At 51.3% G+C, this 27,979-nt stretch overlaps 4 protein-coding genes across 4 annotated transcripts in view; 3 read left to right on the top strand and 1 right to left on the bottom strand.

Annotated features, from left to right (window-relative positions):
* LOC127616503 (uncharacterized) overlaps window positions 1–27,979 on the top strand; it is a 100,462-nt gene that overhangs the window by 7,544 nt on the left and 64,939 nt on the right. The gene's annotated exons all lie outside the window — the stretch shown is intronic.
* LOC127616510 (tissue factor-like) lies at window positions 95–6,864 on the bottom strand. The gene is made up of 7 exons (XM_052088133.1): window positions 6,691–6,864; window positions 4,263–4,374; window positions 3,908–3,997; window positions 1,419–1,522; window positions 1,052–1,230; window positions 510–675; window positions 95–435 (listed from the first exon to the last, which is right to left on the bottom strand). The coding sequence occupies exons 1-7, from the start codon at window positions 6,755–6,757 to the stop codon at window positions 299–301; spliced, it is 855 nt and encodes a 284-aa protein (XP_051944093.1). The 5' UTR covers window positions 6,758–6,864; the 3' UTR covers window positions 95–298.
* On the top strand, window positions 11,507–21,777 carry fam110b (family with sequence similarity 110 member B). The gene is made up of 5 exons (XM_052088131.1): window positions 11,507–11,956; window positions 16,184–16,276; window positions 16,384–16,716; window positions 16,814–17,202; window positions 18,351–21,777. Exons 3-5 carry the CDS (start codon window positions 16,594–16,596, stop codon window positions 19,264–19,266), a joined length of 1,428 nt encoding a protein of 475 aa, XP_051944091.1. The 5' UTR covers window positions 11,507–11,956; window positions 16,184–16,276; window positions 16,384–16,593; the 3' UTR covers window positions 19,267–21,777.
* On the top strand, window positions 22,773–26,216 carry atg10 (ATG10 autophagy related 10 homolog (S. cerevisiae)). Its single transcript, XM_052088142.1, has 7 exons — window positions 22,773–22,891; window positions 24,044–24,150; window positions 24,216–24,357; window positions 24,610–24,774; window positions 25,071–25,168; window positions 25,277–25,374; window positions 25,665–26,216. Exons 2-7 carry the CDS (start codon window positions 24,046–24,048, stop codon window positions 25,789–25,791), a joined length of 735 nt encoding a protein of 244 aa, XP_051944102.1. The 5' UTR covers window positions 22,773–22,891; window positions 24,044–24,045; the 3' UTR covers window positions 25,792–26,216.

Below are 27,979 nucleotides of genomic sequence, written 5' to 3'. Positions count from 1 at the left end.
ATGCTGCTCGAGGCTGTAGTCAACTTTCAATGTCATCCCAAAGCTCATCCAGGTCTGTCTCCGCGTCCAGGTTTTGAGAAATTACACCCCAAAATATGGACTACACGGTGTTTAATACACCCCCCCCAAATTCCCTCCGCATACGATCCGTTTCAGTCTCTTTTGGGAATTCTCTTTTCTGTACAAAAAAAAAAAATTGAGCTTTGTTGCTCAATCCACTAAAATGGGCATTGATGAAAATATCAAACAAATTTACACGGTGGTGAAATCTGGCGCGCATTCGCCAGCGACGAAGCAATCACACCGCCGACGATGACTGATACATGCGGGAGCTTCTCGCTCTGCGTCTGCAGCATACAACCGTCACGGCGACGATGACGACGAGGACGATGGCCAGGATGAAAAGGCCGCCGACCAAGGCTCCGAAACTCAGATCTAGAGGCGAAAAAGAAGCTCGCCGTAAGATGACGGAGAGCCGTAGCGAAGGCCGAACCCACGCGGCGGCGTACCTTGAAAGACGTTCTTGTGCCCGGGAGTGCACTGCTGGATGCTCCAGGCTCCTTGCTGGTACGCTTTGGCTCTCGACGGGATGAAAGCGGCCACCATGAAGCAGTAACTCTGACCTCCATCCAACCCAGATACTTCTCCTCTATTGGACGCAAATATGATGTCTCTCTGGAGCCCAAGATTGGAATACGTGGATTGGAGGAAAAAAAAAAGTCATCAGCATCATTTCATTCAGGCACTCTCGCTAACAAAGCGCCTACAGAGTCACATGAAAACTACTTTGATCCCAACAACAGCTTATTTCAATTCAACCCACCACCGTGAGGCCGGCTGGCGTTCTCGCCGAGTCGACCGCAGTCCCAACTTACCGGTAGATTTTTTTTTTTTTGGGAGGGGGGGTCAGTTAGTTTAAATTCTAAAGAGATTTCATTTGACTTCACCAAGATTGTGCTCGTAAAGGTTAGGGGGTGACCAAAGTCAGCCGAGACGCCGTTGCCTTTCGTGGCTTTTGCCTTCGAGGTCGTGGGCGTTTGACGCGATTTACCTTTCCAGTATTTCCGGACTTGTAATAGCTGATCTTGTACTGGAGGTCACTCTTGAAAATGTCTCTGATGCTGAGTTGCTTTCCATATTTATGGAAACTGGTGAGGGGATCTTGGATGGTCAAGCTCACTTTGCCGTCTTCCACCACTTCCACTGTGAAATTTGCAGCACTGATCTCACCTAAAAATGTTAAATAATACAAGAAGAAATGAATTTATATTGAGGATGCGATTTTGAGATAAGATTTGAATGCGGAAAGAAAATCAGTATTACGGATGTTCCAGAGTTTGAGGCCGAAAGCTCTGCACACCATCGTGCCGAGACGGGCAGAGGATACGCAAATTTGAAGATCAGACAAACAGACTTACTCTGTCCATAAGGGTTGAAGGGCGGCGAGTAAGTGTGAGGTAAGTCTTCCACGTCATAGTGGGTCGTCTCGTCAGGTTCTGTTTGGATGTCAGCAATAAATGTCCTGTCAAAGTAGCACAGAGGCATGAATTCCTCGTACATGCGCACATTTTGCACTGTGATTTCCACTATGATCTTTGGGTGACTCTGTTTTTTTTTCGTTCTTTTGGTTTGATTGACAGACACTACAATGCAGGCAGGCCAATTCAGCTCAGATTTTATCTCATTTCGCCGTTTGATGGACTGTAAGTATTGCCACATCCGGACTTGTGTTAAACGGAAATTCCCTTACCCGGAATAAAAAAAAACTACATGTTAAAATTTCGACGACGATGTTACATTCATAACAACGGCAGTTCCGGAACCCGGAAGCTACACGGAAGTCCCAACTCAAGCAAGTCCCGCTGGACACGACAGAATCGCTCTGTCCGCGCCGCTATTTACTCTCAAAGGATCGAAAACTGCAACATGTAAGTGACTCTATCGGCTTGAGTTTTACCGGAATCGCGAACGATTTTCTATTTCATGCATTTACATTTACGTCTTGTGGATCGTGGCACCCAAACGATCCTGACCGCGGAAGAGCGGGTGGAATACATCCAATTAGCTGCTCAGAGTAAATTGCTTGTGGCTCGACGGACAGTCGAATAAACGCTAAACTAAGGTTTCCTGGAACGCTTGACCTATTATCGTGCTAAAAAGCTTTCGCTCTAACCGGACCGCTAATTTGAGAGGAGGCGAGTTCCGTCGCGCTAACTCTTGGCGTCGAAGACTTCGAGGCGTCCGGTGGTTGCGTTCAAAAGTTGCCCTGCGCGACATCAGCTGAGCAACGTCGTCCTGTGCGCCGATCGAGAAGAGATCAAGTTAGAGACAGTGAGTGGTTGGAAAGAAAAGCCAACAGGTCTGTTAACTAGGCTCATTTTGGAGCAAATAATTCTCATTTTGTATCTCGTCTTGTGATATCGTGTTTCGCTCATATACCTGTACTGTATGCTGCAGTTTTTGTGTTCTGTATTTTGTTTCATTTCCCCCCATTTAATTGGACTCAATGGAATTTTTCACCCCATGATAATGGTTAGTCAGTATTTCTTTTTTGCGACATCATCTATTTATGTGATCAAAAAATGTGCCGGAATGAGCTCGTCAGACCCCAAGCACAATTGCCAGTCATTTGAGGGGGGGGGGGTGGGGGGGGGGGATTTCGCATCCTTTTATTTTCCTTTCACTGCTGCGTCATCCGTCATCCATTGTCCTTGCCGAATCACGACTGCGAAAATATCACGATCGACCTTTCGGTGGCTCACTTCTGACAGTGTTGGTGGTGGTGGTGGTGGGGGGGGGGGGTGTTAGCGACTTCCGCGCATTCCCCCCTCGGCTCTTTTATCAAGTGCCCAAAGTACATCGCGCTACGCCGACGCCAGAGGGCGCTATAGCCCTGTCAGAAATCTGACTGGACTCGCCCAGCTCCGCCAGCAAGCGATTCGTTCATTCATCCGTCCATCTATTTAAGTTTTTAAAAAGTTTCACAAGCAGCCGTTCCCACCCGGTACTATTCTTGTTTCTGTTTGTGAGGCCAGGGTTGGGGGGGGGGGGGGGGGGTAGGGAGGGGGGCGGTCAGAGTCTTTCAATAAAATAAGATAACCTTTATTTGTCCCACACTGGGCACACGTTAGGCTCGCGTCAGTATACGTTCGAATGTATTTTCGAAATTGTAGGGGGGGGGCTGATTCGTGAGCCAGACTTTCAGAATTGCACTCCAAACGAATACATTGAGGATTCTTTGGTCAGGCTTCATGCATGTGCAAAGGTTGGCGCGTCTCATGCATGTCAAACCCCTCCGAAGACTCGTTGTTTTCTTGTTGCCCCGGCAACAGCGCTCCACGACAACCCACCACACCACAGGGGCTTAAACACTTTGTCGGGCAAATGTGAGCTCAATGCGGTTCACGCGGTAGGAGGAAAAAAAAAAAGCAAAGAATAAAACGTGTGTTGCCTTCGGCCAAAATAAGCTTGAAGACGTCCTCCGGCCTGTACCAAATCTGTGCCATTTTGAGAAGCTAGCTTCATATGCTTCAAATTACAGCAGCTTTAATTGGCGGATTGCGCAAATTTTGCCATCAGCAGAGTCGGGCCCAGCGGAGTCACCAAACAAGTAGACACGCTCACCACATTGTTATATGTTTTGCGTCATGATGGAATAAGTGAGTCCTAGAACCTTAAAGAGGAACCCAAGCCCACGACGATATGTTCTAAGCACGCCCACTGGTCTATCATGATCCAATCATCATGAATGATTGCCTTTGAGCAATCCGAAGTGAGCAGCAAAATGCAGCCGCTTTAATCCATCTCGTTGGGCGGCCATTTTGCCAAACGCATTGAAATCAAGCTCGCGTAATCTTGAACGTTTCCTGCGATTGTCACGGAGAGTTGTGTTTCGGGAGGGACGTACCTGCGCAGGGGTTCAAGTTCTTTGGACAGATCACACTCGGTCTCGGCTATTTGGATGCAGTTGGGACTTCGCATCCAGTCGCTGTCGTCCCTGAGATTCACATCACATACGCGCACGTTACTCTCCGACGCATCGTCTGTTTTCTTTCATCTTCTTGCAAGTGGCTGTTACACACCGCACTGACATGGAAAAGGTATGCGGTCAATAGTTGGCACGTCGGAGCGTTCTAAAAAGCAGTTTAAAAAATCTGTCGAGTGTTGTATGGCATGGTCAATTCTTCCCTTTACGTATCCGCTAGTTACCAGCCACTTGGCGGGAACGTACGGTCGCCCGAAAAGCAAACGTGCCGACTCACCAAGAGTACCCGACGGTGAAGGTGTAGTTGGATGGCGTCGCGGACCACAGGAGGAGCGTTTTGAAATCCAGAGAGAGCCATCGCACGTTCTCCGCCTTGGGCGCGTCGCCATCTGTGACGTGACAAGATGCTCGTGTTGGCCAAAGGTTGTTGGCGCGTTCCCATTCAAGAAAGAGATCTCACAAAAACAGTCGCGGAAACCACGTGATACGGACAACGTGATCGTGCGCGGGTGCCTTTGTTGTCATTTTTATACCGTCGCGATGAGGCTCGAAAAAGCTTCTCGGTGAGAAAACGAGTGATGTGAATCAAACAACATTTGAAGGCTACGACAATGATGATGATCAAAAGTTCTTTGAAAAGGGCGAATGACAGTGGAAGCTCGATGCACTCATCTGTTTCTCCGCTTCGAAAAGGTCGCCGACCCCGGGTCTACGCTTAACCCCATCGACGAGGGAGAGACACGGCGGCCCTTTTGCTCCGCTCGGTCAGTGACGTCAAGACGCGCGCTGAAATGCTCCACCCGGGAAATGGATGGTGAACTGGATCGCTTTGAAGAGAGCTGCCCAATTCTGCTCAGGTTTGGCTGATTTCTTTTTTTTCTCGTCGCTGTTTTGAAATTTTTTTTTTTATTCCTGTTTCAATTATCTTCACTTGTCCTTTTCCCCGTTCGTGCTTCTCTAAGCCCTTGCTGGGCGCGGGTATTGCGAATGGACGACAAACACGATGATGCTCGTTTTCGCTTGGTTTGCATCACTCCCGAAAAAAATCAATAATCCGCAAAAAGTATTCACGCACGTGCTGACCGGCTTCTACGTCAGCGCAACGGGAATGACCGCATGCCGTGACTTGATTCGGGGCCAAATTACAGCGTCCAAATCAAAAGATGTGGCGAGTTACTTGCTCGGTGAGTCATTTGCACGGTGACATTGCGCAATATGTGTGGAAGAGATTCCGACGGAGAATCATCATTCGTGATTCATTCGCTCGATCACTCTTGTCGACGTCGCCAGCCGTTTCGAAGCTGATCCCCTGGCCGTCTTTGGGTGCATTTTTTTTTTAAGTATTCTGCACCCAACCATTTTGGAGCTCATCCTGTTCAGGGTCACAAGGTGAAAGTGATCCGTGTCCATTTCGGAGGAGCGGAAGGGAATTCCTCGATCTGCGCCCGTAAACTGGACTTGGGAAAGTAAAACGGCAATACGGCCCGCGCCGAGTTCTGCGGTCAAGGGGACATAAAAAGAGCAAAAGGAAGTTCCACTCGCTCATCTCCCAGTTCCGACAAGTCCGAAAAGAAGTAGGGAGAGTCATCTGAAAAGACTCCAGCGTGGGTGGCATTGTCACGGCAATGTTGCCGTTTATCATGCGGCTCCCCTTACGGACCCCCACCCCCCTCCCTCCCCGTGTCTTTCAATGACATTCATTCGTCAGCCACGTTTTGCAAGCGTTTCACAATATTCGGACACAACAATGTCGTCATCGGTGGAGCCTCATCGCGAAATCACCGCACTTCTCTTGGAACGCCCGCCTCGTCGTCCCACTCACTCTTTCCCGTCAGCGGCCCGTAAATGAAGTCACGCTTTTGGAATGGAGCAGATGTGAACCAAAGGGAAGTAAACATCTCGCCGAGCCACGAATCGCGCGGACGAGCCTTTCGCACCGTTCGGCGGGCCAGAGTCAAACGTCGCGAGCTGTTTTTTGGCCAAAGTTGCACAGAAAAGAATCCCGACTAGATTCTGTCAATTCCAAGGGACAAACCGTTGTCATCACAAACGCGAGAGAAGGTCCAGCAGTTGCCGTTAGGTTTCACGACCCCAATTATCCTTTGTACCGAGCGTGTGTGTGTGTGTGTCTGTGTATATACATATATACAGGTATGTGTGTGTGTATACAGGTATGTGTGTATATATGTATGTATGTGTATATGTATATATATATATATATATATATACGTATGTGTGTATATATATATATATATATATATAATATATATATACACATTTTTTTAATATACAGGTATATATATATATATATATATATATATATATATATATATATATATATATATATATATGAGGTCCGTCAGTTTCAATGTTGTCGCGCATCAGATGCTCGGGTGACCCGGGTTGACCCGGCGCGCGTTCATCAGGCGGCACTTCTTCAAAGTGGCACACGCCAAAGAGATACCGTTGACTCTCGAGTCACCAAAGTACGCACTTCCAAGCGAGTGAAGTTAGAGTTTATCTCGGTAACTTTGACGCACGAGCAAGCCTCGGCTTTCGGCACGTCATTTCACGCAAAACAAATGCTCATTTGTGTGGCGCAGATTCCAGAAAGGAATGCGAATCGGAGGCGCGTGAGAGACCGAGGTGGGTTGCGAAAACAACGCGCGGGTGAGTAAAGCGCTCCGGCGCGCGGCTTTCTTTACCTGCTGCCGTCATCATCCAAGCGGACAAGTAGACTCCGAGACAAAGAGCCTTTCTCAAGGAGGACATATTGCAACAGCACGTAAATTCTGCGAAAAGGAGTGAGCTTCCAACCCCCCCCACTCCTGAGTTTGAGGCTGCAGTGTCTTCACAGGAGTGAGGGATGGGAATCTGGGGGAACCAATCCGAGTTCCGCCCCCTGGGTTGCGCCGCCTGATCCCTCCCACACGGCCGGCGGCCCGAGCGGCGTTCCCACGGCACGCATGCCCCACTTCCCCGCAATGCAACAAGCGACTTGTAAAAGGCCATCCCATCCACTCGGGACCAGAAGCGTGCCTTGGTTGCCATGGCGGCAAGGGGGTGGGGGGGGGGCGTTGTTCCAAAGGAGGCCGGCCTGCGTTCGGCCAGAGAAAACTCTCCGGATCTCGCCGCGACGTGCCAAAACGTCTGCGCGCTCGTCGTCCGCGGGCGCAGAACAAAACGTTCCGACCGCGGACTTTTGCCGCAGAGAAAGTGGACAATCTGTTTTCGCTGCCAGTTCGCCGGGCCCTTTGCCGTACTCTTCTCCCGCCAGAGATTTTCCTTCGGGTGGTTTTGGAATCCTTTCCTCGGGGAAGCCCTCCGCGGAACTCGGATGACGGGAAAGCTCTCACCACCGCTCGCTTGCGTTTGGAGTTCATTTCCATGGCCGAATCTGACATTGGGCCCGTTTTTTTTTTTCTTTTTAGTTTTCAAAAGCCTTTTTCATCAACGCAATGACTCGGACGGAGCTGCAAAATTTAGTAGCGGCCGGCCAGCCCGAAGACCGCGTCGATGAATGTCGTTTGCTTTGATCAATGAAGGCGTTGGTTTCGAGCAGGCCCGCCCAAGAGCCGCTTTTCGAGCAACCGACTTCCCGACGTCCGATTCGAATCTCGGATAGACAATTCCATCTTTTTGTTTTTTTTTTTCTTCTCGCTCGGTCAAGCCGTATCTGAATCCGGACATCCTAGAGCAAAATGTAGTGAACCTCGCAGTGACCCAAAACCAAATGGGTGATGCCCCGCGAAAGAAAGCTGCGCACGCTTCTTCTTCTTCTTTTTTTGAATTTGCAGCGACGTTTCACCCGTTCTGCTCACTGCGGAACAACCGCCGGTTGATGATGCGGGAATCGGAACGCCTTTTCTCCACATCCGGATGTCGTAAGATGCGGGCTCCCGAACCGTGCTTTTCGGGAGCCTCCATCAGCGTTTTGCTGTGTAATAACTCCGAGTGCCTGTCAGTATCCCCCCCCCACGTCCCGCTCCCCCGAGAGCGGAAAGAAGCCGAGGAATGCACAAACCCGACACGCACACGTTTGAACTGCTGGAGGAATTTATTCATATTTTTTTCCTCACATTCTTCCTGTAGAAGATTCGCTTTGAGTTGAACGGTGAACATCTGGGACCCATTTGGAGAGTCACTGAGAGAGAGCGAGAGAGTGAGTGTGGGAACATGAGGGAGGGGGCTGTGCCGTGTCCGAATTTTGGGAAATCTTGCGAGCGGGCAAGAACAAAGTAGGCGACAGGCGCGCTTGCTCGAGTGAAACGATCTGATGCGAATACTCGCATTCCAGCAGTGCACTTTTGCAAAGAGGCGTGCCGAGTTAGCGGGCGCGCGGCCAAATGCAACGTTTTGACACCTTCAAACGCTGTCGGAAGCAAATGTTTCTTTCGGCCGAGCTCCGAGCTTTCTTTTCGCCGCTTGCTCTTCAGGTAATATTGCTGCCCGAAAATCTGAGCAGCAGGCACAGTCTCATCCTGGCAAGGAGTAATCTGCCGAGGGAGGTGGGGGGGGGGGGTAATTCGGCCAGTATTCGATGAGATCTACACTGTATGTACACGCAGATGCATAAGCACTCTTGCGTTCTCGCCCCCCCCCTCCCGCTCCCCCAATCCAGTCGGGGTCAAATATGTCCGCAAGAAATTTGAGGACCTGAGTGGAAAAAAAATGCTCAAGAACAGCAACTATTCTTCATTCTGAGCATGACGCTGAGACGGCGCCAAGGCCCGACCAAATAATACAAACACATACAAAAGACACCAACAAAACATTTAGAGTTTGTCGATCATAAAAGGGTGCGTGCGCCATTTCCCAGCGTTCTCCTCACTTCATCGGGTGGTTTGAAAAGGGAACATTTGTAAATTTGGTACTGAGAAGAATTGAGTGAAAGCTTCCCATTGACACGATATCAAATTGGATATCATCCAACCTCTTAAGTTTCTGGAAAACTTGAACTTTGGAGTTCATCCACTACAAAAAAAAAACCAAAAACCAAGCCAAAACTCTCTGAAAGACCTCAATCACTGGCATGGAGCCTCGTTTTGAACCTGGGCTTGTAAGTAGCTACGCTTGATTCTTGAATCATTAAGTCCTCTTTTCCTTCAACCAATTTGTGGGGGTAAAGACAATGGCCGTGTTTTGAAAGGGCGTGCAGAGGCGTTGCACAAGGGCTCCTGGGGAGCCACCCGGCCCGCTTGCGTGGCCGCCCCGGTGGCCGGTGGAACGTTTGCACCCCTGGCTACTCATTGAAAGCCATCCAAGGCACACAATGAAATGACATTCAAGTGTTGTTTGTGCATTTGTAAAGCGGGAGGAAGGAAAACAAAGGATGCCTTCAGTGCTCCGGTGCTAACCTGATCGAAATCTTACGAAAGCCCAGCTCATCGAAAACATATGCCTCCTTCCAAGTTCCAACAGCACGCATCAGTTATCACGCATCTGCTATGCGTGCGGGCACACACACACACACACACACACACACACATTGCCCTCCAGTGGCCATCTGGGGAACTGCAACCCTGCGTCCTGGAAAAAAGACTCAATCCCCGCGTTTGTTTCGTTGCAACAAAATTCTTGCCTTATTCTATGGATGTCATTTCAAGAAAACCGAAACAAATCCACCATTTCAGTACACAAATACAGGAGATATGTGTTGCCTTTTTTCTTTTTAAGCACAAACAAACATGTATACGGTATGTGCACCGATTTCTGATAGTATTTAAGTGAATATGCTAAGTTATTTTGTCAAGACTTTATGTAGATTTTTTTGGAGTGGCGGTCAAAATAATTATGATTTTTTTTTAAATGAAAACAATGAATTTTGAGAGGCTTCAGCACCCCCACAATGGGCCTAACAATTGCCATTGGATGCAACATTCAGATTTTTTAATGATGCTCCAAATACATCCAACAAATCTCACGACACTGCGATATCAATGCTCCGTTTTTCAAAGCGTCACAATCTGCTTCCGGTCGGTGCCTACTCTAAAGAGGGCGACCATTCCCCATCAGATCAAGTCGGTATGTGGTGGAAAACCATTGGGGGCTGCAAATTATTTTCACCGTTGCCACGAGCATGTCGACCTATCGGGTTGCATGTCACGCATGCAAAGAACCGCCGCCGCTTGCGTGCAGTCCGATGGTCACGTTGAGGAGCCTTCCACTTGTGACCGACATGCAGCAGAAAAACGAGATTCAAATGCATCCATCTACGGTATATTTATTCCCAAAGATTGCATTCAGGCGTTCCGTCGAAATAGCTGACGGGAATACATCAAGAGTCTGCATGGATCCATTTTAGCATCTATGATGATGAAGGAGAAGGGGGGGAAAAAGCCATTCACATAGCCTGGTTTCTTCCTGTTGCTAGGTAACAGTGGAAGGCTTGGCACGCATAGCAGAGCTTCTGAAGCTGTGTATGGCCCCGGCGTGCGCGCGCGCGTGTGTGTGTGTGTGTGTGTGTGTGTGTGTGTGTGTGTAATGAGAGAGAAACAGCACCGTCTTTCAGCAAGCACAAACTTAGCAATCCCTAGCGACCCCCCCCCTTGATTCTTTCTCACCAGCTGTGGAAGTCAGAGCAGTGTCGGTGATATTTGGGGTGGTCTTTGATATTCTTGAGGTACTACCAATTAAACATGTCTGGCGAAACGGATTTCAGACTGGAAGCTTGAAGGAAGACCCCTATGAGAGGGAGAATCCATCTCATATTTGTCGGGAAAAAGTGTTCTGGCAACCGGGTCAGGATGTAGCCCGCCTTCTGCCCGACGGCCGGGACAGGTTCTGGCACGACCGCGATCCTTCTGAGGAAAAAGCGGTTCATAGAATAGATGGAGTGAGATATCATTTCCTGTGTTTCTTTTCCTTGAGTCATGAGGGTATTTTGTCTCAATTCCAATTGTGTTGGCATTTGTTTCGATTTTGACGGCGAGTGGTTGGCGTTGAAAACCAAGATGGCCGACCTCACATCATGGATGGCGTCTTGACATCAACATCATCTTCACTTTGAAATAACCTCACCAGCAATATCTGGGGTCATGGAAACCCCAGCGGCTGGAAACGTTCATTTCAGAAGAGGCGTGTTTTTTTCCTGACGTCACGTCTCTTCTTCGCCGATTGGTTCAATTCGCTGTCTGTTCAGGTTTGCCCCGCCTCAGAAACAAACTGGATTAGACTGGGACCAGACTCAATCGCCGCCGGTACTGCGATGAGTCTGCATTTCTAGGCTGCCGCTCACTAACAGGAAGAAATTCTGATCGCTTCTCAGTTTCCTGATACTTTTGTAGTACCGTTACTAGTGATAATTAATAAAACTACAAAACTAACCTGAGTAAATGTAAATGTTACCTTAATGCGTTACTAAGTAAACCCTACCGCTGCTCCACGGGGTGCAAAATAAATACCATCAAAATCATCATGCATACAAACAGAGTTGGATTGCTTTCAACAATATGTGTCATATGTATCAACGCATTTACACAATACAGGGGGATTGTAGAAATGCATCCTTTCTTCCGACAAGCTTTTTTTGTTGTTGTTGTTGTTGTGGATTTGTCTCACCAAGACTGCTACTTACACACCGGATCGTTGCCGAACCAAGCTCCCAATAGTGACTTTCAAAACAAAGGCACGTTTGGCGCCTTCACCTCAGCCTCAATGCGAAATGCGTTCCTGATACACGGCCCTTTCTGAACGCCTGCTTCAAATGTCATGATTTTTGGAAAATGATACATTCGTGTCGTTGAAGTAACTCGTTGTCGGTCCGCTTTCAGACCGGCTATCAAATAACCGTGGCGGAGCATGCATGCTTTTATTGTGAAAACCGTGAGCGGACATACTCGTGTTCACGCTAAGTGACGCGCCCTCGATGCTGCCGGCTGCGAACAGGATGCTGTCAGGCCGAAAGGACGCAACGACCGAGCGGATGGCGAGCCGAGCCGCATCCTTTGTTTTCCCGGACCCAACATCAAGGTAGGACCCTCCGACAAACGCGATGGCGACGCTAACCTGGCCTACGGCCTACCGCCTCGTGACAGAAAGCGCTTCGCGCGCGGCACGCGGTACTTCTTGAAATTGCTGCGATGTCGGAAGACAGCCATTGTTCTCCGAACTGTCGTGCAGGCGACCGCTCGTTCACGTTCGCTCGTTACGGTGGAGTTTGATCGCGGCGAAGAGAAATAGCCCAAGTGGTGAGCGCGCGAGCTTTTCGCATGCGGATGAAAGGTGTGCGCGTGCGGCGACGCGGCTTGCTTCCAGGCACGGGGGGGTACTGTGATGGCGGTGGGGGGGTCGGCGTCGCTTTGCTGCATCACAGGCGCGTGCGCGCGCAGGTATACTTTGTGTTTACGGCCTATTGGCCGCCGCCTAACGGCCGCTCGATAGTCACCCGACACAGGTCCGACTGAGCTTCCGGTTTCCGTTCTGCGAGCTCAACATCAACGCGGGATCGCTCGCTTCTTGGATCGGACGAGGTGGCGCGGTCGGTCCCCCCCCCTCCCGGGAATGTGTTTCACATACCCCGACGAGGCGACTTTGGAGCTACTAAAACAGCAAACAGGCACCGCCAGCTTATTTCACGCCATGAAATCCAGACTCTTGGACATCGTTTGGACAATTGCGCCTTTCGATTTTGGTTGTTCAATTCCTGACAATTCTCGAATCCGATTCTTAAGAGAGAGAAAGGAGGGAGCTAACCGTAGTTTTTCACGTCCATAGTCCTATGAACTCTTTCCTGGACTTTTGACAGCCAGGCAAGGGCCGTATAAAGGGCCCTATTTTGATTTTGCAAAGTGGTGGTGAGAAAAAAAAAGGACATCGTCATGACACTGACGGCTACAAAATGGGACGCCCTCACCTCTAGAACTGTGTCGAGAAATAAATTCTGTCCATAAAGGTCTTGAACACAATCGGTGACAAAGGGGCAGTCTTGGCGGAATCCGATCATCGATGAAACAAATGTGACCAAATTCTGACATCGGTCGCACGGGGACTGAACTTTGGTAAGCCATCCTCCCGAAGCACGCCAACCGCAGGACACGATCAAACGCAAAGCACATGCGGACCAAATCCCGTGGACTGCGCAGTTGTCGAGCTGGTCCACTGTTCCGAATCCTCCTGAATCTGAGACTCGACTTCCCGATGGAACCTCCTCTACGGCACCCCAGAACTTAGCGGGGAGGCCGAGGCGTCGTGGGGAACCCCCCCCCCCCGCCCTCCCCAGCAGGCCTCCACTTGCACGGAAAGTGGTTTGGTGCGGGCGTGTTCTTCATTTCAGGGTGCAAATGTTGCCATGTCGTCGATGGTGGAGCTTTCCAGCGGGGCCCCGGCGCAAAGCCCGCTGACAATGCAGCGCTTCTTCTGTCGCCATTCATGATGACTAACGCTGGATCATTTAGTGCGGGCCAACACACGCTCGGGCCTTTTCCTGCCTCCGATCGGACTTTCGCTGGTTGGCCCGAGGTTGATCTGCTGAAAAGGTTTTTCAGCTCGTTCTAAATGAGTAACACACGTATTCGCACTCAAAGCGAGAGCACACGTCTGAACTGGGACTGAACGATGAATCGCATTTGCAATGTAGTCGCAATTTGATTCCTCATCACCAAGGCTGCGATTTGACTGGTATTGAGAGCGGAGACGGGACGTTCGCAGCAAGCAAAGCTGCAACGCTGGCGCACGCTAGCTAGTGCTAGCGTGTGCTAGCTCGCGCTAGCGTGTGCTAGCTCGCGCCAGCGTGTGCTAGCTCGCGCCAGCGTGTGCTAGCTCGCGCCAGCGTGTGCTAGCTCGCGCCAGCGTGTGCTAGCCCGCGCCAGCGTGTGCTAGCCCGCGCCAGCGTGTGCTAGCCCGCGCCAGCGTGTGCTAGCCCGCGCTAGCGTGTGCTAGCCCGCGCTAGCGTGTGCTGAGCTTTCTGTCGCATAAGACAATTGACTGTACTTTTCGCCTGGGGAAAAAAAAAGCATAGTTTGGGCTGTCATGGCGTGATTGATGAGGCCTTCCTTTTATTTTTCTGCCTTTGCCTCTTTGTCTGCCGCTTTCCTGATCTAACTGACAGTTGGGAGGTTTAGCTGATTTGCGTCAATGGTGGACCCGCGAAGGCTCGAGAGACTCTTGTGATTGAAGGCTGTAGCAATTAGCTCTGCCAGAATCGCATTCTTGAATCCCCCTTAATCACAAAAAGAGTCTCTTAGGGCTTTTTCCGTGCCCACCATGGACAAATCTTCACGATTGTCATCCCCTGACCGTAGCCCCTAACCCAGGAGGGCAGGGAAAAACTCAGAAACCAACCCCATCTGGGTGAAATCCCCTTCCGGGAAGACCAGGCCACAACACAATTATGATACAATACAAAGTCCATCCTAACAAAATGAAAACGCTGCAGGGACACGCCTTCGGCGAGCTCGTTTCGAAGCTCGGAAATCCCTCCGCACACGTCGCCTCCTCTTGGATGGGCGGCAAAGTCTGCTCACGGGACACACTACTGTCCCAATCGAACGCTTTTCATTCTAGGCGATCCTGCCACCTGCCACGCGCACACAAACAGAACGCACAACATAAATGAGTTTGTCGACATGGCGTCGTTGTTTATTTCAGGCTGACCCAGGTGGGCCCAGCGTGTCCCTCGTTGGCAACAGCCAATCGGCATCAGCAACTTGCGCTCCACGCCGCAGCCAAATACAGAAATGACAGACCCACGCGCACGCACGGCGTGGTGATTGGTGAATGGAAAACAAGACGCCACACACACACACACACACACACACACACACACACACACACACACACACACACGTCAGTGAGATCTGTTTGAGTTTGAAATGGTTTTTCTGTGTTTGCCTGTCGCTCGCAACTCGAATCGGACTAGGTCGGTCGGAAAGAGTGAAGGTGGCTGGGCCTCATTCAAACCGCGTTTACATGAGACAGGATTTTTAATCAGGGATCGAGATTCTCAATGGTACAAAAAGAAATAAAAAATCAAATCGAATGCACGAGTCGCCCACGCTCGCTTGGCAGCTCACGATCTGCACCGTGAGCACGAGCTCATCCTCGGGCTTTGTTGAATACGCTGTACGTTGACAGCGATGTTAGATAATAGATTATTACGTAAAGCAGATTTCCTCCGGAGCATCTGTTCCTGATGGTCTGGTCCTTACTTGAGTCAAACAGCTGCGGCTCGGATTTAGGCGCAAGTTGTTGTTGGGTTCTATATTGTGAAGCTTGGATGCTCGGAGGTTACGGGTGTCACTCTCGCATAAAAGCAGCTTGCAAAAGCACACAATTAGGTGCGTTTGTAACAGCAAAGGCCCGTTCTTAATACCCATTCCGAATACTGTCAACAATTCCCTGCCAGTCGGTTTTCTCCCAATTGGGAGAACCTCTGCCTGGCACTTTGGATCATTTTCAAGGCTGACAGGAAATGGAGTTCTCTAGCTGTAGAACCGACTAAGTGACCCCTCCCCTAAAAAAAGAAACAAAAACAAAAATTTATGACCATTCTTTAGTAATCAGCAGCTGAAAATGGGGTCCATCCATTTTCCGAACCGCTTGATCCTCACTAGGGTTGCGGGGGGTGCTGGAGCCTATCCCAGCCGTCTCCAGGCAGTAGGCGGGGGACACCCTGAATCGGTTGCCAGACAATCACAGGGCACACAGAGACGAACAACCATCCACACTTGCAAATGCTCGTTTCAAGGAAAAATCTGAGAAAAAGGACACCGCTGGAAGTGTGTGTGTGGGGGGGGGGGTTAGGGGGGGGGGGGGGTTGTTTCAGTTGTCGTTATGACCGAGTATTATTCACGTGGCGTTTGTTTCGCATCACTAAGTGGCTGTCTCGCTTAGCTTTGCGGATTGCAGGCACAACCCACTCAGTGCGCCTCCAAGAGCCGAAAGCCTGTAAGAAGATTAGAAGGAATCGGCCGCCGAGTTTGACTTCGACGGCGGTCGGAGGCGACGTGGCGCTCGGTATTTTCACTTTTTCACAAGACGCACGGCACTCCGCCGCTTCTTTCCGTCTTTTCCGTCCGAGGCAACACGGATGAGAAGCGGCCGCTCGTTTGGGTTAGTGCCGGAAGCGGACTCTTGCTTCACCATCTGCTAACTTTCAGGACTTTCCGTCGGACTGTGAACTGTCCCGCCGAAGTACTTGTGACATCTTCGTCTTTTTCGCTGAGCGATTGTCAACATTTGTGTTTTTGACTGCTGCAGTCGCTTCTGAGGAGGAGAAAGAGGCACACGACCAAGTGTGGAAAACCCGAGCGGTCGTCTCAAGCCAAGCTGCGATGCTCTGAAACGTCACAGGTATAGCTCTGCTAACAACACGTTGGCTTTTTTACGTGATGTCCTTCCGAACATGATGGCTAACCCGGCCGGTTTTCTCTTTCGTCGCTTTTTTGCTCTTGTTTCAGACAGCGAGGAGCGCTGAAGCGAGCGTGTTGACTGACAGAGGGGGGTTCGTTTGTTTTGTTCCTCAAGGCGTCGGTGAGGGGAGGGGCCTTGCAGGCTCTCTTTTCCACTTAGTGTCTTCATGTTTTGGGGGTCCTTCGGTGCCCCCGCCCTCTGTCAGTCCCCCCGCTCCCGCCGCCACCACGGCCGGCCACCCCAGCCGCTTCGTTGCCATGCCAACAGAGACCCTGTCTCCAGCTCTGCCAGATAGCAAAGCCGCTGGCACCGCAACGCCTTTCGGCTCCACCGTCCCCCTCCGAATCCTGAACAAGGGCCCGGACTACTTCCGGAGACAGGTACCGCTTCTTCACGCGCTGCGGCGCTCACCCCCAACTTGACCGAAATCGCAACCCGACGGTCGCTCGCCGTTGACGTGGCGCGTATCGGTTTCAGGTTGAACCCAACCCGAAGCGGCTCAGCGCCGTCGAGAGACTAGAAGCCGACAAAGCAAAGTATGTGAAGAGCCAAGAGGTGATCAACGCAAAACAGGAACCGATCAAACCCCCCGTTCTGGCCAAGCCCGCGACCGTTCACAGCCTTCAATCCAAGAGGACCTCCGGCGGAGTCCCTTTCAAAGCTTCCAATAACAACGCCAAGTCGGACACCTGCGCGCCGAGTAGCGCCGGCGGCAAACGGGAGAATTTAAACCTGGAGATCCTCAAAAATCTCCTCAACTCGTCGTCGTCTTCGGGCGCGGGATCCGAAGGACTCGGGGGCGGAGCCAAGAGTGCTGCCTGGATGAGGTCATCTGGGGGACTGACCAGGACTTGGACGCCTTCCAGGTAAAAAGGGCAATCGGCGCTACTCTTTTGGCTTGCCGGTTTTCCGTTTCTGCGCCCCCCCCAACACCGGGGGCTCTTGGTCCCCCCTCAGAAGGCAATGTTGACCAAAGGATTGTAAATTCGGAGATTCAAGTCAAAACGTGTACTCCTGCCATCTTTGTCTCAAATAGAAATACATATGTATATGATATATTTTATAATATGGCGGCCCGGTAGTCCAGTGGTTAGCACGTGGGCTTCACAGTGCAGAGGTACCGGGTTCGATTCCAGCTCCGGCCTCCCTGTGTGGAGTTTGCGTATTCTCCCCGGGCCTGCGTGGGTTTTCTCCGGGTGCTCCGGTTTCCTCCCACATTCCAAAAATATGCATGGCAGGCTGATTGAACACTCTAAATTGTCCCTAGGTGTGAGTGTGAGCGTGGATGGTTGTTCGTCTATGTGTGCCCTGCGATTGGCTGGCAACCGATTCAGGGTGTACCCCGCCTACTGCCCGAAGACAGCTGGGATAGGCTCCAGAACCCCCCGCGACCCTAGTGAGGATCGAGCGGCTCGGAAGATGAATGAATGAATGAATGCATATTTTATAATAATATTGTATATATATATATATATATATATATATATATATATATATATATATATATATATATACATCATATAAAATAAAAGTAGGAATAGCGGTGACCTATTTTCCAACGACACGAAAATTCCCTTTGGCGGCTTTTGCTGTCCGGCTTTCAACTTGAACTTGATGCAACTCTTTGAAGCCAATCAATTGCATTGGATCGATTGGAAGTGTGACGCCTATTGGTAGCCCCCGGGTGAGCTTGAGAACGTCGTCGTCTTTGCCGCTCTTCAACCGAATGCGCCCAAACGGTTTCAGGATGCTGCGACCCGTCAAGGGAGTTCATCCGGGGCTCAGTCAATGTCCAAACGTAAACCCTCGCCGAGAACCGAAAGTAGGACCGACGAGAATCCATCACGGTTTTGCGAGGCGCGGATGTGCGAATGCGCCCGTTCCAAAGCCCGACGGCGTCGGATTGCGGATTCTCATCCTTTTGACATGTACCCCTTCCGTTTCCCCGCCAAAATGTGGTCCTCCCTTGTCTTTTTCACTCTTGTGTGCGTGTCCATTTGTTTCCCGCTCCTAGGACGCCGTTGACCTACCGGTCCACGATGGCCCTGAACGAGCCCCCGCGAGAGTCGGCCCCGAGTCCGAGCACCTCCCATTCCCTGCGCTCCTTTCCCCATTCCTTGAAGGTACCTGCGGGCAGTAGCGGCGGACGGTGCAGTCCTCAGCCGGCGGCCAACCTCAATCTCAGCAGGGTGCCGGATGAAAGAGGAGGAGGCCGAGGGGGCCTGGCGGAACGCTCGTGCTCTCCGCTACCGCCGCTGCTGACCTCGCACTCCTCCTCGGACCTCCTGCGGCTGTGCAACGGCAAGCCGCTCCGCACGGCACGATCCGGCAGCTCCTCGGCCCCGCCGCTCCCGCCCAAACCCAACCCGGCTTTCCTGCCGCCGCCCGCCCTCTCGCTGTCGCTGCCGGCCCCCCGGCCCTGCCTCTCGCCGTCACCCGGCGGCAAGGCGAGCCCTCGGCCGCCGGCGCGCGAGATCGGCGACGCCGCCGTCGCCAACCCGTCGACGGATCCCGGCCCGGAGGCGGAGCCCACTTGGTCCGTCGCGCGCCGCTCCTCCCTGCACAGGTCAAAGTCAGACCTGTCGGACAGGTACGCCCGAGCCGGAGCCGACGTGGAGCGTTTTTTTAACTATTGCGGCCTGGATCCGGAGGAGCTGGAGGCGGTCGGCCCCGAGAACTTTGCTCGGGCCAATTCGGACATCGTGAGCCTCAACTTCAGATCGGCCTCCATGATTTCTTCGGACTGCGACCGGTCCCGGCGCTCCTCCAACGACGGCCTGTCGGACGGCGACGAGGGAGAAGACGAGGAGGACGAGGCCGGCCAGCGAGTCCCTTACGGCATCTCCGCCGTGGAGCGCAACGCGAGAGTCATTAAATGGCTGTACAGCATCAAACAGGCGAGAGAGACGCAAAAGGTGTCGCACGTCTAGGTTCGCCGACTGCCTCTCGTCTCCCGATCGGGACGGACCAAGGCAAAGGCTGTCGGGAAAGCCAAGCCAAATTACAGAATGGCCACAACCCCCCCAAACACGCCCAATATTGAGTTTGGCGGGACACGGATGAACATGAAGCGGCTCGTCGGGAAGTCCTTGTGGACGCTGACGGAAAAAAGGCCTCCGGCCGCACCCGATCAAAAGTCTCATTCGGTGAAATGAAATTCACGTGGCCTTTGCGCGCTAGCGACGCTCTTACCGCCTCAGCTGTTCAAATAGGTTCAAGTGACGTGCATGAAAGAGACACGGTGGGGGAACCGTCATGGCTACTTGAGCGATTTGACGTTCACGCCAAAGGTGCCGCATTTCCTCAAACGCTCGTCATTGACGCTCGAAGGCCTCCGGTGTTTTTTTTTTCCTCCCTCCGAGAAAACGACGACAACACAATGCGGCCGTCGTTCCGAGTGACGGGACGCGCCATCGCCGTCCTGCGAAAGGGTTGACGGCAACGAGGACGGCGGCAATTTAACCTTGCGATGTTTGTCTTGGGCTGGTTTGGCGGGGAACACACGAATTTGGGCTATCGTTTCCATCGCGGACGTGTAGACGACGGCGTATTAGCATCGCGGAGTAAAGTAGCGCGTCATACGTCGTCCGATCACCGCTGAATGCTATGAATATCGTCCGGCCCTCTTTTCCTTGCAATCCGGCCTGTTTGTCGCCCGCCCATTCTGCCGTGTTCCAAATGAGCTTTTGTCAGTGCTTAAAACGGAGCGGCGGCGTTGAAAAGAAATCACCGAATAAGACACGCACTCGCACGCGATACTGTACATGTCTGCATAGTTTGACACTGCTTTCGTCTGTTCTGGCAGGTACCGTATTGGCCCAAATATAAAAAACATAAAACTGGAAAAGTGGGGTCGTTTTATATTCGGGGTCTAGACATTATACCAATTCACGACGCTAGATGGCGCCAGATATCATTGAAGCGAATGCTGAACTTGACTCCCCGGGCCAAAGTGAACCCCTGCCACGAAGAATAAAATAAAAATAGCGGTAGCACGAAGAAAAAAAAAATTGCGTTAAGAAGGAAAAGAAGACAATAATAGAAGAGATAACAGAAAATGGAGAAACGTCGCAACAATCTCCAGAAAAGTGGGTCAAAAATCGGCCACGTTAACCGGCAGCTGAGGAGAAGTTTTGATGTAATTAACATTTCAAAAACCAGAAGCCATTCATTTATGAATGTGATTACACTTTAGTTTAGTTGAATGAGGCAAAATAACATCCTTTTACTCTCAAATTTATTGTTGTAATCATTTTTTTTTTCAGATGTACTGTAATTATTTTCTGGATAAACATTAATTTGGTGTTCAATAAGTCAGTTTTCAATCTTGAGTCTTGAAAAAGAGGGGGTCGTCTTATATTCAGGCCAATACGGTATGTTGATCCAAACAGAAGGTGAAGAAAGAAGCGGTCGCTCTAACCACGTCGCACTTTTGAGAGTCAAGAAAGAAAAGACTCGCGCTCGGAAAGGGATCGTGTATGTCCGGCTGTCGCGTAGACGAACGCCGCCCGGCCACCGTCTGAGGAAATGCGCCACTAAATGTGTTGCGGATCTACATGAGCGGTTGTCGAGGCCATTTTTGTCCACCGGATCCCTCGAGTAGAGGCAGAACCATCTCGAGCGTCGCCCTTTGCGCATCCGGATAAAAAAAATTGTTCCCCGGTGAAACGTTTGTGTTGCACCGTCAACGGGTCACTGAAGTGAAAAGGGACAGCGGACAGCTTCCAGGCGTGTTTGTTGCTTCGGGTTCAGTCTGTGTCTCTGATTTCAGCTCTCCGTCTCCCATTTCATCCGGCGGCGATGGAGTCCCTTTAATTGTATCCGCTTGAGCAGTATCGATGCCCGGCCCCCTCGTTTGTCGGAGAGGTTCTCTTGAAGGGTGTCCCACTTTGGAAACCCGTTGTTAAGTGTCACTATTTAAGCGCTGCTGAGGAACCTCGGGTCTGATTGACTCTGGAACGTGAAGGGAAGCTGGTACGAGACTTGGCGAGTATCCATCCGAGCACGTGTTACGGTATGTCGCGCTTGTCCTGTCATTCTCGTCTTTCCGCCAGAGTCCCTGTCAGCGTGAAGAAAGCGCTCGTGTTATTGTTGCGGCGTCCTCAGACTTTGCTGTCAGTTCTGACCACAAGATTAGATTTGGATTTGCAAAATTCTTCTGTGGTACTTTGTTTTTTTCTTTGTATGTGTCAACGATGTCAGAAAAGAATTTGGGGCGGAAATCGCTATCTTCTGTTCGTATCAAGGTTTGCATTTGGGGAAACCGCATTGTTTTGGTAACCTGCCCCCAGTACCAAACTCTCGGATCCGACCTCGGAAAAGAGCTTCGTGTCGGCTGCGTTTTGCCTCGGAAACGCTCACTTTGACTTGAGGGGAGAATAAAAGCGTTCGACGTTTAGGCTCTTTTTTGCATTATTGCAATAAATGGCTTTTTTTCTTGACCTTGTCATCAAACTCTTGATCCGTCATGTATCTTTGTGCTTGCCTGGCCTTCCATCTGCCACCCCACGTTCGAGAAACGTCCATGCTGGGTTGATCAAAAGACTCTCAGTTGCCAACAGGTCTGAATGTCACTCATTGTTGGTCGATACGTGCCCTGTAACTGACTGCCGACCAGTCCTTCGTTGCCCTGCCCAATGTCAGATGATGGCGACGGTGCCACGTGCACTGCTTCAATGTTAGAGAACCCCCCCTCACCAAGACTGAATCATTTTTAGCCTTAGCAATGCTGCAACCACAGAGTATGGTACTCTCAAGGCACACACATTTGTTGACAAAACACTCATTTGGAAGGCTTCATGGACTCATTGCAGTTAGTCGCCGCACATTGTGCGCAGCGGGCTTCATTCATGCCTGTCGCCCCAAATCCATATTTCAAGTTGGTCTTACCCCTTGTAAACCAGCAATCCAAGATTTGACCAAAAAAAGTCCCCATCACACCATGTCAAACTGCTGAGCCTCTCCCTCAGGCTTATAGACACAAACAAATACACATCCATAAAATATTAAATTCAAATATTTGAGATTTGTGTTGGGATGGGAAAGTGAAGCGTTACTTGTTGTTGCTATTGTATATATATTTATGTTATGATTACAAAAGGACCTAACATTAATTGGAAGTGACCTGAACATTCCCCCAAATCAACAGGAAGTGCCTTTTCACGACGTCAAATTTTCCACAGGATCGATGATGTGTTTGTTTGACTGTAGGCAGAACGGGCCCTTTTTAAAATATTTTACTTATAGGGACCGACTTTGCCAAATTCGAGCCTTGCGAAACTGTCTCTCCATCAGAATCAGGAAATAGTTTGCCTTGCCGCACCAGTCTACTTTTTTCATGACAATTTTCCTTCTGACGTCGCAAGTGCGACAATGCGAAGGGGATCCTTCCGATTTTCCCCGAATGCAGCACACGGTGGACTTCCGGGCGCTGCCGGGAGGCGGCGACGTTTAGGGTTCGGACGTCGGTCGTCACGTGACCAGATATCACGTCGCGGCAGAGCGGTCGGTCTCTCCCCTTCGTACCCCGGCTCCTACCGTTCAAGTCGACCGACGGTAAGTCGCAACTTTTCGGAGGCAATGTCGACGACAACCGCAAGCCGCAACTTCACTGTGACAGAGCTATCATTTGGGATCTGTCACAAACACATTTCCGGGGACATTACCACTCAATGCCTTCGCGAAGTAGCGCTTGAGCTCGAAAACATTTATCGTACGCAAACGAGTTATAGCATCGCTTTGCTGTTTCGTGAGCGCGACTATTGTGGCAGGAACGCGGTCCCGCTGCTCCGTTTTGAGCTTCCGCTTCTCCGCTTTGCGAATGAGCTGTAGTCGTTTTCGCTCCCTCGGTAAATGACGCTAAAGTTCCCCTTTTCGCCCCCTGGGGTTCGGAGGTCGCAACGACGTTGGTCCGCGTCCAACTGTCTCTTCGGAAAGCTCCATCTTCGAACCTATATGTCGCTTTTCCTCCACTTTTATTGGATTGCGTGAATATACTTTATGACGTTTGGGCCCCAAAGTTCAAAATTTGCTTCGTGCGACCATGAACAAACATGTTTTCCTACATACTTTGGGGAGATTATTAATGCCCCCCCCCCAAGGGTTAAGGCTTTCATCGTGTCGTAGAAAGACGGGAGATGGTTAAAAGGCTTTCAGTGTTGTCACGATCTCTCTGATGGTTTTGTTTGAATAGTTCCGGCTCACGATGGCTGTCTTCATTGAAAGTGACAGCTCCTTCTTTGTCATAATGAGCCGACTCCCACAGATTCCAAACGGGATCTTGAAGTGAACTGTACCGACCTTTTATTTGTTGGGAACGATGAATTTACCCGGCCGGCCACGGAACTCCTGAGCAGCCGCCTGTCTCGTTCCCGTTTGGACCACTTACAAGTGCGAGACATTCGAGGCGGAAAGTTGCACGTCTTCAATTGATCTGTCTGCCCTGCAATCCAGCCGGACTAGTTAACACCTTGACACATCATCTATCTATTATTTGAGCAACAAATGTCCCTTTGGAAAGATTGGTTCCGGGCATCACAAATATGGTTGAAAACCCCAAATCGTTGATTCATCCGTTCGTAATTTGGAGGTGGCCCCTCTTTTTGCGATCAACAGATTTGGTCGACATTTTCTCGCTGTCACCGAACGTCGATACTTGAGGGTTTATCACCGCTGTCTTCATGACGTCAGCTGTTGTTTGACGCGCAGAAATGAGCGCGTGTCTGCAGAGCGAGGAGAGCTTCCGTCAGTGCTGTCGGCGCTTCCTGAAGCTGTCCGACCGCTTGAGAGATGGCTGGAGTTGGGAGCCCCTCCAGGTGAGGAATTGTGCTCTGGTCACGGCCCGACACGGCGCGCGTGACGCGTGTGCTCTCATCATTAGGGTTCGGAGGACGGCTACATGAGAAAGACGGCTCTCCTCTCGGTCTCCGTCAATTCCGGGCCTCATCTTCATGGCTCTCGTTCCGACAAAGAGTCGCCCGCTTCTTGCCACGGCGTATGTCCTCAACGAGAACAGGTGAACGATGCAAAAAAGCGTCAGTCCTTTTCCCTTACACCTCATTCTCCAAATGTTTTATAGGTTTGAAATTTAGCTAGTGGTGATCTTGTCAGACGGTCAATCGGTGCTTCACCGAGCCCGACGACAGCCAAAAAGCGGCGACCTTGACGGTCCGATCCCCGGCAACAGAGACCGGCCTTGCGAATGTGCAACGTGGGCTCTCTGGCCCAGTAGAAGCACTCGGTGGGATGGATAGCGACTCAAAGACTCTTGCCGTCTTCTCCCCAGACCGATGTCGATGGCACCCACGACGACTTGGATCCCGACTCCGATGACGCCATCGTGTCCGGAGGCGGCGGTCGCGTGCTTCGGTTGGAGTACCACATCCTGTATTCCTGCAGCTACATGGCGCCCGTGCTCTATTTCCGAGCGTCCACTCTGGGTGAGTTCTCGTTCGCGACCGGCAGGCGGCTTTGTTGAGTCTCTGCCTGCTCGGCATATCGTCGGCCTCGGAGCGCGATTGTCGAAACGAATGAGAAGATCTCACGCCGAGAAACAGAAAAGGAGTCGTTTAGCCAGAAGTGCTTGTGCGTTAAAAATGGGCGCGTGGGATTTTCTCGGAAGGCGGAGCGTCCGTCCGTGCATTGCGCGTCTCCATTTGATGACTTCAATGACATTGAGTCGCTGGCTTCCGCCGGCTTTGTTGCACCCGTTTTCCTTCTTGTGTCTCCACGTCAGAGGGGAGGAGTCTTTCTCTGGACCAAGTGTGGCCTTGCGTCCATCCGAGCTTCAGGTCGCGGCTTCAGCGCAGCCCGCTGACAACCATCACGCAGCAGGTAGTCTTCGGATCAGTCGCTCGCTGGGCCTTTCTTAGCTCTTGCTTGAGTTCTCCTTTGAATCGAAGGACCCGGCGCTATTTTGTTGGTTTTGTGCGTCCGCCCCAGGAGCATCCCCTGCTCGGTCAGCCTTTCTTCATGCTCCATCCATGTAAAACGGAGGAATTTATGAGACCGGTCCTGCAGTTGGAAGGAGAGCAACGTGGGTAAGATTTGTGTTCTTGCGTATCGCAGGCGTCTGCCGCAAACTTCCGATCTGCACATTTGCTCAATTCTGTATGATGGACAATGCTGGTCAGTCCTGGCGTGGACTTTTCAAATGATTGCCCAATCTCAAGGATTCAAAATAGCTTGCTGTCTTCCACGATGTTCATGGCTGGACAAAATTTCGTTATGTACACACACACACACACACACACACACATACATACTGTATATGGGCACATGTGCGTCACATACTTCATTTCTGTTTTTGTGCATTTGTATCCTCATGTAGGCAAATGAACTACATTTTGACATGGCTGAGCGCGGTGGGCCCCCTGGTGGGTTTGGATGTTCCCCTGAAGTACTCCATCCTGCAGCCTCCCGCTACTCCACCCAAAGCCTCTCTTCAGCCCTCTTGACCATCCGGACTGCGGAGGTCACTCAGAGCTGAAGCCACTGTGACGCGACGGCACGAGGCGCACTGGAATGACGATCCGTCACCTGTCGCGGATCTCAAAAAGCATCCAGATGCAGGAAGTCTCGAGAGGAGAGCGGCACTTCAGCTTGGCAAACGTGTAAAAAGGTGGTGCGCTTTGATGGCCACTAGATGGTGCTGTTTATCATTGAACAAAAATGCCTGCACTAGTCATGCGCCCGCACAGGAACTGGAACGAACTTTTTTTTTTTTTTTTTCATATTAAATTAAGCAAGGACGAAAATCCGACGCACCTTTTGAGCCCACGCGAAAATAATATTCACTTGTGGACAGCCGAGCGCTCCTTTTTTTATTTATTTTATTTTATTTTTTTCCCCCCTTTGTTGCGGCACCCAAACGTCACAGAGATGACTCGGGCACCTGGTGGATTTGGGTTCAGATAAGGGCCGTGGAAGGACTGCCAAGCTGTCACCATCGGGCCCCAAAATGTGACTTTGGGCAATCCCGCGCGCTGCGGCTGACGATATGCAAAATGCTTGGCAGATCGAGCCTCCCCTTTCCTCGTCTCGTCTCCCTCCTGGCTCAAAACATTCAACCCTCTTGCCACCGCTACGCTTGCAGTCCGCAATAGAATTTAGGTGCCCAATCTTCATGAGTGACAAGTGAGGATTAGAGTTTAAAGAGCTGCTTAAATAGACGCTGCACGTGGCTGTTCTTGTTTGTTTGTTGTCCAGCGGCGGCGTGCATTTAATGAGCTTGTTTGCATCTCGAAAGTAAGCCGCGTGCGCCCCCCCCCCCCCCCTACCGTCCCCCCGTTTTGCACACAAGGCATCTCCCGTGGGTATTCTGGGTAAGAAAACGGTGAACCGTATCTTGCGATCAAGGTCACATGATGAATTGCGTGTGTAGTATACGCGTGTGTAGTATACGCGTGTGCACGCGCGTTGACTCAGGTCTGAGGGTCGAAAACGTTTTTGGGTGGTCCACTCTCGGTGCAGGTGGGCCAACATTTTCCCACGCGCTTGTAATTAGTGAGAATCAACATTTATAGATACTGAAGGTATATTTCTATTTAAATATCTCGATTTGATTATTTTGTGGTGCTCTTGTCCATTCTGCCCATTAAAGAAATTGCTAGCATGGCCACTGTTGAATTGACTTCTTTGTTTATCACGGAGCAGCTCTCTGATGCAAGTGGATTTGTTCCCTAGACATGAGGGCAAAGGCTTGCGGAGCCGCGTCGCCTAAAGACCCGTTGGCCACCTGCACGGCAAACCGAAGTTGAGCCAAGGAGTTACCCGCACAACCAATGCGCGCACCGGCATGACGGGACCTGGTGACAAGGCCCTGTGTCACCCTTCACCGAGGGTGAGAGCACCGCACGGTCCGCCGAGAGGGACTCAACATCGGTCATTCGATCCGAGCCGATAGCCGCTAAAGCCGATGGCCGAGCGTCACCTCGCCGGGCGTGAAGCCCTGACAGAGAAGGTAGAAGAAGGACATCCACTCTCAGGAGGCGACCTGGAGTGCGGAGGCCCAATTTGGCAGCAAGCGCCGCATGGCACTTTGCCAAGCACCCCCGACTCCAGGCAGCCGATGGAACGGTGGCAGGCGGGGCGGGGCGGGGTGGGGTAGCCGCAATCAACGCCGCGGTAGAGGCAGAAAAATTCTTGCCCGGCTGACAGTTTGGGCCGTCGCTTCGGCCTTCGTTGGAGCTGTCGCCGCTCGCCGGGGCCGTATCTTGAAAAACGGCGGTCGGGAAACCTTCCAAATGAGGCTCCCCGACCCGGCCAAGGTCGAAGCGGTGCCGCAACCCCCCCCCGCTTCCGCCCTTGAAACGTTATGTTCCAGATGTGCGGGAGCACACGAGCCCCCTCGTCATCCCCGTTGACGGTCACGTCTCCTCGCTTGCTTATTTTGATCGCCGCCTCTCGCTCGATCCGTTTCTGGTTTGCGACGCTATGACTTCCCCCTTCTCCCAGTCCGTGAGGCGATTGTTTCTTCTGCAGTCTGGGAGGAGAACAAAAGAACCCCCCCCCCCCCTTCGAACCGAATTACCCATTCCGTAGACGAGATGACGCTTGTGTCGCTGCTGTTTGGACTTTCCCTGACTGCTGGTTGCGTTCACCGTCTCATTGAAGTGCCCTTCAGATGCCTCCCCGAAGCAAACG

The sequence above is a fragment of the Hippocampus zosterae genome, chromosome 15 (genome assembly GCF_025434085.1).
Source record: "Hippocampus zosterae strain Florida chromosome 15, ASM2543408v3, whole genome shotgun sequence".
In the NCBI taxonomy this organism is placed as follows: Eukaryota; Metazoa; Chordata; class Actinopteri; order Syngnathiformes; family Syngnathidae; genus Hippocampus; species Hippocampus zosterae.
Note: the sequence above shows the minus strand (reverse complement) of the source record. Positions and strands in the feature narration are given on the sequence as shown.